The 8,539-nt window shown below is 34.9% G+C and overlaps 1 protein-coding gene across 1 annotated transcript; it reads left to right on the forward strand.

Annotated features, from left to right (window-relative positions):
• The first annotated feature begins 285 nt into the window (after positions 1-285).
• Positions 286-8,204, forward strand: LOC130828311 (probable magnesium transporter NIPA6). The gene is made up of 9 exons (XM_057694226.1): positions 286-1,293; positions 1,406-1,462; positions 3,416-3,506; positions 3,609-3,769; positions 3,855-3,982; positions 4,072-4,209; positions 6,222-6,314; positions 6,422-6,539; positions 7,587-8,204. The coding sequence occupies exons 1-9, from the start codon at positions 1,173-1,175 to the stop codon at positions 7,715-7,717; spliced, it is 1,038 nt and encodes a 345-aa protein (XP_057550209.1). The 5' UTR covers positions 286-1,172; the 3' UTR covers positions 7,718-8,204.
• Positions 8,205-8,539: the final 335 nt, after the last annotated feature.

Below are 8,539 nucleotides of genomic sequence, written 5' to 3' on the forward strand. Positions count from 1 at the left end.
TAAAGATTTCAAATTTTCCTCATTTGCTTTCTCATTTCAATATGGGTAAGCCCATTGCTCATGCTCTAAGGTTCTAATTTTTCCACGTGGTAAATAATTATTTTTAATCCGCATGTTCGAGATTTTAACTTTTTCATATGGTATACAAAATATTAAATTTTTTATTAAATTAAATACTAATTTCGATCAAATTTTATTCTTATAGAAAAAGTAATTATTTAGAGAACGTTTGTTCACCAGATCGAAAAACCAACAAACCAATAAAAAAAAAATAATAATTCCGTTATTTGTTGTGACCGGGATCATCCTTGCTGTATTACTTGAACGGCTGAACCCTTATAAACTTTTATATTCCCTTTGTAGAAATAGCGACACTTAGTAATGACATAATCTACGCTTAATGGCCGATGCCATCACGCCAATAAGCCAGTAATACTTTAACACAAATACGCACATCTATTGGCTTATGGGTCCATATCAGAATTTGAACGCATTCATGGCTTGAATTGGGCAAATTAGACTGGCAGATGAGATTCAAATCGCTTTTTAATTTAGGAAATTTCGTCCCGTTCCTCCAATTACTGCCTTTTATCTTACTATTACGTCACCAACCCGAAAACAAGATCCCAAATCCTTAACGACCTAGAGTTGAGATTAGGAATAGTTTCTTTCATTTCCTTCTGGGTTAATTCGATTTCAAGTTTTGCCCTGGAAGGAATAGTTAATTATCTTTATTTTCTTGCAATTACTGGAGTTGGGTGTGTCAGAATTGATCGGAATTTCAGTTATTCCAATTTTGCATAATTAGGGTTGCTTCGCTGGTGTTAGATTGATAGAGAAGCTGAAATAACATCTGGGGTTTCATCGTTCGGAATATCCATAATTGTAATTTTGCATAATTTGGGGTTGATTTTCTGGTGTTAGATTGATAGATATCTTCTTTTTTTAAAAAAAAAAAAAATAATTTCATAATCCCAATTTTGCATAATTTGGGGTTGCTTTTCTGGTGTTAGATTGTTTAAGAAGCTGAATTAGCATCTGGGTTTTTTTTTAAAATTCCATTTTGAGGGTTATCATTTAGACGATTATGATAGATGCTAAATCATAATCGTTGTAAAGAGCTATTGGTATTGTAAATTGTGATAGAGGTATTTTTTCTGGGTAAAAAAAGAATGTACAGTGGTAATTTGGAGGGGGTGATACTAGCATGTGTATCAAGTGCTTTTATAGGTTCCAGTTTCATTATCAAGAAAAAGGGTCTTAAACGTGCTGGCATTGCTGGCGCTCGAGCTGGTAAATTTCTCTTTTTTCAATTTGATTAGTCAATTTCATGATAACCCTTTTAAGCATTCACCTAATTATGTTTGTATTTTGAGTTAATTGTGTTTTGTTTGATCTTTTAAAGGTGTTGGTGGGTATGGGTACTTGATGGAGCCACTTTGGTGGGTGGGAATGGGAACTAGTAAGCTACTTCTGTCTCTGACTTTTAGTTTTTGTTCTGCAATGTTGTTCATTCTTTTTTTTGGGTTCCGTTGAGTATTTATGAAAAGTCGGTATGGTGGTGGCATTGTGGAACATAAGTTGCTGATTTTTTTTCTTTTATGTTGATGATTTGAGTTCCAAATGCACCTCCATTTGCGGGGAATGGACAATTGGATTAGGTGACATTTTTTGTAAATCGTGAGTATTTGTGAAACTGGTCCTATGTAGTTTAAATAGTGATGCTTGTGATGAATGTGAGTTTCTTGCTACTTTGATTAGTTGTGAAAGTAGTCCTGGAAACTTCAAATGCTATGGCTAATTTGTATCTAAGGAGTCTTAGGGTACAATTTAACTTCTATATCTTCACCTAACAAACTATTTTCTAGAAGTGTGTTATAGAACAAACGAGAGAACTAACCCAAAAGATTAGCCTAGTAGGTGAAAGCTTATTTACTCTATAAACCTCATATTAGCTGCCCATACAACCGATGTGGACAAGGTCCCAATATTATTGTAATGGCCTCAAAGCCATTCTATTACATCTGAATTTCCATAGTTTCCAACATCCTTGTTAGTCACGGCTGGCTTAACCCAGGCCACCTCTCAGAGTTGGATTCTCATTGGTCACAGCTACGCTGGTCATGATTGGCTTAACCCATGCCACCACTCCGTTGGCAACCACTCTAAGTCGGCTCTACTACCATTGTTATAGAACAAACGAGGATAGACTTTTAAAAGCTCCTTGAGACAAATGATCATGACCGCAATCTAGATTGGCTTTTGGTTAGTTAATTACACAAAATGCCAATATGAAGTCTAATTTGTTAAATGATGATTAAAACAATCAAGATAAAGCACTAGGGGCAGGATCCAACACAGTCATAGCATGTAGTGAGCAATGAAGAGATCATTCCAAAGGAGAATTAATGATTTGGATGGAAAAAGAATCATTAGATTAGTCATCTAATTGTCTAATCTCTTTTTCAAGAGTCCTAGAATTAATCCAGCCTAATCTCCTCACTAAAGCATACTATTAACATACATAAATTGAATATAGATGAACAAGGATTCATATTCAACTTCCTCTTTTTATATAATCAAAGTAGCATAAAAATCATGCACTTCAGACTTATTACACCAATTAAAGCATAGAGTAAGCTCATCACCATCATCAAATTCAATAATCAATAACATACATGTGAGTTTCAAACATGCAAGTTGTCATTCTTGGTCAATCTTTCTTTCACTATTGTAAGAGTAAGATAAATCTCAATGGACATGGAATCAGATGAGGTTATACTTTCCACGAGTATTTGTGAATTTATGCCATGTCTTAATAGTTTTTTTTTTTTTTTTTTTTTTTTTTTTTTGTGTAATGAATGTGAGTTTCTTGCTACTTTAATTTCTTATGGAGGTATTCATGGAAACATCAAATGCTATTGCTAGTCATCAGTTTTAGCTCTTTTGGTATCGAAAGTTGATTAATCATTTTGTTATGTTGCTCAATAATTATAATTCAATGGGTATGTAACCGACTGTTGCTGATTACTTCGCATTTTGTCATATATTGGATACAAGAGTTTAATGGGTATTATAGAATTAGTTAGTTATTGAGTATATTCTTGAAGAGAGAGAGTATTACATATAAGGAAGAGAATTGAGAAGCATATCAAAATATTGTATACACACTAGGTTGAGTTCTAAACTCATTTTGGGAAAATTGCAAGCCTCTTGAATACTTGTATTTCTAACCTCTATTGATCGTGAATTACAGTATTACACATCCATTTTCATCCGCACATTATACTTACAACTTGCTACTATTTTGCTTGCAAACGTATATTCTTAAATGTTGGCTATTTAAGTCTATTACACATTTACTTTCAGAATAAAAGTATCTCATTTCCGCATTTTGGGGTTTTATTTTGGACAGTGATTGTTGGAGAAATTGCTAACTTTGTTGCTTACATTTATGCGCCTGCTGTGCTTGTGACACCACTCGGTGCACTAAGTATAATTGTTAGGTAAGTTTAACTTTATTGTACTATGAACATTTCTGTTTCCACAGTTATTTTCTTTCAAGTTGTGTTTGAACTATTGCAATTCTATGTTGTGAATTGTTGCAGTGCGGTGCTGGCCCATTTCTTACTGGATGAAAAACTACAAAAGATGGGGATGCTTGGGTGTCTTCTTTGCATAGTGGGGTCCACTATCATTGTGCTTCATGCACCAGGGGAACGTTCAATAGAGTCTGTTGATGAAATATGGGGATTGGCTGTTCAACCAGGTATTGTCATGTACTTACTTTACTCTTTTCCTCTTGTATTCTGTAAAAATGGATGCTTAAATTTCATACTCGCTTGTTCGCACAGCATTTCTGTTATATACAGCATCAGTTGTGGCGGTGGCGTTGGTATTGATCTTGTACTGTGCTCCCCGATATGGCCAGACCAATATATTGATTTATATTGGCATTTGCTCAATAATTGGATCTTTAACTGTGAGTTACTTTTTAGTTTTCTACTATGTTGTTTATAACTTATGTCTATTTCTACGTCTTCTAAGTTTTCTATATTGTCTGCTTTGCAGGTAATGAGTGTGAAGGCCATTGGCATAGCGATAAAACTTACACTGGACGGTGCAAATCAATTCAAGTACTTGCAAGCATGGATTTTTGCGATGGTTTCAGTTACATGTATCATTATTCAATTAAATTATCTCAACATGGTAGGTATTTCTTCAAAAACCCTATAATCTGCACATTTATCTTCATATTTTGCTATTAAATTCATGTAAGCTCCTTAAAGAAAACTAAAAAGAAACTAGGCTTGGTCATTTGTGTTAATGTCGTGGTGTATACATTGGGTACTCAAAGAATAAAAATTCTTCATTTTTTGAGCTTCTATGTTGTGTGATAATGGTTGATTAGGTTGCTAGATTTGTCTTCAATAGTTTGGCATAATGGCTGACCTTCCGAAACGATCCTTGTTAAACTAGTAGTTTTATGACTTTATTATGTTCCCTGAGGTTTGAACCTGATACAATGGAATAATGGTGTATTTATACTTGGTGTCATTCTTGCTAAAAGTTCAAAGTTATTTTTTCTTTTTTTGCTTTTTACGGCCCTTAATTTGTGATTTTTTAATTGTTAAAGCTTCTTGTTTCTTTTATATTTTTGGAAAAATTACCAGGAATAATACAACCTTTTGCTTATTTTCCTATAATAATACCAACTTTTGATTAACCATGAATAATACCAACTTATGGGGGTGTTTCCTTAGAATATACCTAACATGTTAAAAATCAAAATTTAGTAAATTAGTTAATAAACTAAAGTTCGTATTATTCTATGAAAAAAACCCCCCAAAGTTGGTATTATTCATGGTTAATTAAAAGTTCATATTATTGTAGGGAAATTTAACAAAAAGTTGTATTATTCATGGTAATTTTTCCAATATTTTTTTAAGGAAAAAATGATTTTAAAAGTCCAAACTTTGGACGATTTGCCAATAAAAGTCCCAATTTTGGATCAATGTTTAAAATTCCCAACTTGCTCCTCGTTTGTCAAAAAGAGACTTGGGTTTATTGTGACATGAGGAAAAGGTAAAAAAAATGACCACGTGACAACCTATTAGTGGTCCATGTTATTTTATTTATTTTCTTTTAAAATAATTTATAGAAAGAAAAAAAACCCAAACCCCATCCCCCACTATGGCCAGCCACCCCTCCCCACCTCAGACCAACTGCCCCTTCACCAACCATGATTGATTTGAATACCTACACCCACACCCATCCAGACTCCAGACTCTGCATCCCTTTCCCCAGCCACACCATAACCCCACTCCGCTACTCGCACTGGCGATCAACGCCCACTCCGCCCCATACACATCGCATTCCCCTACTATGGTGTTTGCTATTAGGGTTGTAATAGTGGTGGTGGGGTTAGAAATCAAACTTTAAAGGGAGGGGCTGCGGTGGTTAATGATTTAAGTTGGTGTGGGCAGGTTTCACGGTGGAAGGCCAGCTGTTCAGGGGTTAAGGATTTAGGTAGTGGTGGTTCATAAGGGGCTGATGGTTTATTGTGGTGGTGGTGGTTAAGGGGGAGGGTGGCCGGAGAGTCAAGGACAGGGTGGGTGTTAGGGTGGCTGAATATAGGAGATGGGTGGTTTTTTAAAATTTTTAAAAAAATTGCAGGTAGCAAATCTTTTGATCTTTTAAAATCAAATAGGGATCAGAGTTGGGACTTTTAGATACTAATTTAAAGTTGAGTATCTTATTGGCGAATCGTCAAAAGATAGGACTTCTAAAATCAAATTTTCCTTTTTTTAACGCAATTGCTCAAGGTGATCATTTCTGGAACCTACTTTCTGTTTTCAAGCGTACTCCTGTATTGGACTTCTTGGGGTTGTAAACCTTACAAGTAGTGATATTGGAGTTCACCTATTATAGTTGTTGACTGAACCTGGTTAATTTTTTTTGATCTTATATAAGCGTATCTTATACTATTAGCTCGTTTGTTGTGCTTCTCTTGAAATATTTTTACGGGGAAACAAACATTGGAAATACGACGAAAAGCGTTATGTGCTCATTTTCTGCAACCGCAGATGCAAGTTTTTGACAATGGGACATCTATCAGCTATTATGATAATTCACTTCAATTTGATTTTAGATTCACTTTGAGACAGCCAACAGCTTTTCATTTTAGTTAACTTGTTTTTGCTGTACGGAAATGTTTTTAGGCGCTTGATACATTCAATACAGCAGTGGTGTCTCCTATCTATTATGCACTCTTCACATCCTTTACAATTCTTGCTAGTGCAATAATGTTCAAGGTATGTCCTTTGCAATCTTAATGACTAGGATATAAGTACCCGCAGACATGTTTGTTTACATATCTATTAATATCTTCATTAATTTATGATTTTGTGCTGATCTATAGGACTACTATGGTCAAAGTATAAGTAATATAGCATCGGAGCTTTGTGGATTTATCACCGTGCTGTCAGGAACGACGATCTTACATAGTACAAGAGAACCTGACCAGCCTTTTATTACAGGTATGAATTTATCTTCCTTATCTGATGCTATAGTTTACTTTCTACAGTGAAGTTCTTAGGTTTACTGGGATTATTTCGGTGTTCATCTGGTTATTAACTGCTAAAAGCTAGAACAGAAAATGTGTGGAGTGGGGAAAATCCTCTTTTTGACAAGGCAGTGTTTCTTTCTGGTGGATCGTTATATCTATAGTATGCCATCTATCAGAAACTGATGTGTTATAACTAGGGGTGTTCAACGGGCCAGGCTTCCATTTTGAGGCCTTATCCGGCCCGTTTTATAACGATCGGGTTGAAAATGAACGGGCCAAAAAAGGGCTCTACTACAATTAAAATGGAGCAGGCAATAAAAGGGCCGGAAACGGGCCTTTATAAATAGAAAAAATGAGCTCTACTACAATTATTATAAATGACAATGCCAATGGAAATTATTAACCTGTCTACAATTTAATAATTACTCCATAATTGATCAATGGGGATAATAATAATTTTAATTTATGAAAACAAGCTTGGAAACACCCATAGTTATAACCTAGGAAGAATTTTGGAAAGCAATGGAAAAGATTATGAAAAAATTGATGAGAATCGGTATGATGAAAGTTGTGAACCAGCTTGGTCAAAACTCAAAAGAATAATGCTTGAAGAATGGCTTGGGCTTGACTGCAAAAGTCTTTCTTGTTCATATAGATTTCTGAACTTAGCCGTGCGCTATTTTCTTGCCTTCTCTCGTCTTGTCCTCCATGTTAGTTTTGAGCACAGACAGTCTATAAAATAGCTAAAAGCAGGGAATGCTCACAAAACTATTGTATATGAAATACGTTTCGACTTTAGATAGGTGAGCTTGAATGTAACATTGCAGTTTTGAAAGTAGATTATTCTCTAATAACATAAAAGGTCTGCATTGTTTGTATATTCTGCTAGTAGATTAATGATCATGATCTAAATTCTAAACCGATGATGTTCTTGGTGTTTTTCCTTCGTGTAATTTGTTTAGCATTTTTCGAGAATTTAATGCCATGGAACCTTAATATCTCTGTTTCAATGGTACAGATCTATACACACCACTCTCTCCGAAAGTCTCATGGCATCTTCAAAGCAATGGAGAGCTCTGGAAGCAAAGGGAGGACGATATTCAGCCTCCAAACTCTATCACTATCATCCGGCAAGATTACTTCAAATAAAAGTTCGTTTATTGTCGGGAAAATTTTGCGTTTAGACTTTATCGTCCCTTAGAGATGCAGTTTCTCTGTACAGAAGGTGTAATATATCGGTTTCGAGAGAGAATCTTCACTATTTGGTAATCGGCATGTTATAAATCATGCTTGTACGACGAGTTGTTGGACAAGGCGCATACTGCAGATATAAGCGTATTGGTTCAACTCGAATTTCCTCGAAGCTGCACTTCTCCTTGTAATTTTCCTCTGTGCAAATAGCTTTCTAACTAATTATTTTTGGTAGCATTAAATTTTAGGAAATAACATTAGTCCATATGGTGAAGATTGTGGTATTATTAGGGGTAACTACAAAAGTTTACTCCTTTATTCTTTTTACTACTGAACTAGCAGTACCTGTGTTGTAGTATATAATGCATCAGTGTTTTGTTTAAGTTGAATCACTTGATGTGTTGAAACTCCAAAGGGTGCAAAATCAAGACCACATCATATCTCATCGGCTGTGTTGTAAAGTTTTTTAGAAAAAAAAAATTACGAACCGATTTTACCTTGTGTAAAAAATCCATGTTATGGAGTGTTTCAACTTTCAAGGAATACCTTGTGCTTTCGATTAGAGGTGTTCAAAATAAACTTAATGACCCAATGTTCACCCGATATTGTAATCAAACTCGATTTGACCCTGCTTAAAAATTGATCTATAATTATGTAAAAATCAATGTGGGCACAAAACTCGATTTTAAACCGACCTGAATCAATTGGTCTGATATCAATCCGAAACCCGAATGAACACTTTTAATTTCAATCGATATTTAGTGTTATGGCAACCATCTT

This window comes from Amaranthus tricolor, chromosome 12 (genome assembly GCF_026212465.1).
Source record: "Amaranthus tricolor cultivar Red isolate AtriRed21 chromosome 12, ASM2621246v1, whole genome shotgun sequence".
In the NCBI taxonomy this organism is placed as follows: Eukaryota; Viridiplantae; Streptophyta; class Magnoliopsida; order Caryophyllales; family Amaranthaceae; genus Amaranthus; species Amaranthus tricolor.

Coding starts and splice junctions, on each gene's coding strand:
- LOC130828311 (XM_057694226.1), top strand. CDS start 1,173: ATGTACAGTGGTAATTTGGAGGGGGTGATACTAGCATGTGTATCAAGT. Junction 6,315..6,421: donor CTAGTGCAATAATGTTCAAG/GTATGTCCTTTG, acceptor GCTGATCTATAG/GACTACTATGGTCAAAGTAT. Junction 6,540..7,586: donor TGACCAGCCTTTTATTACAG/GTATGAATTTAT, acceptor TCAATGGTACAG/ATCTATACACACCACTCTCT.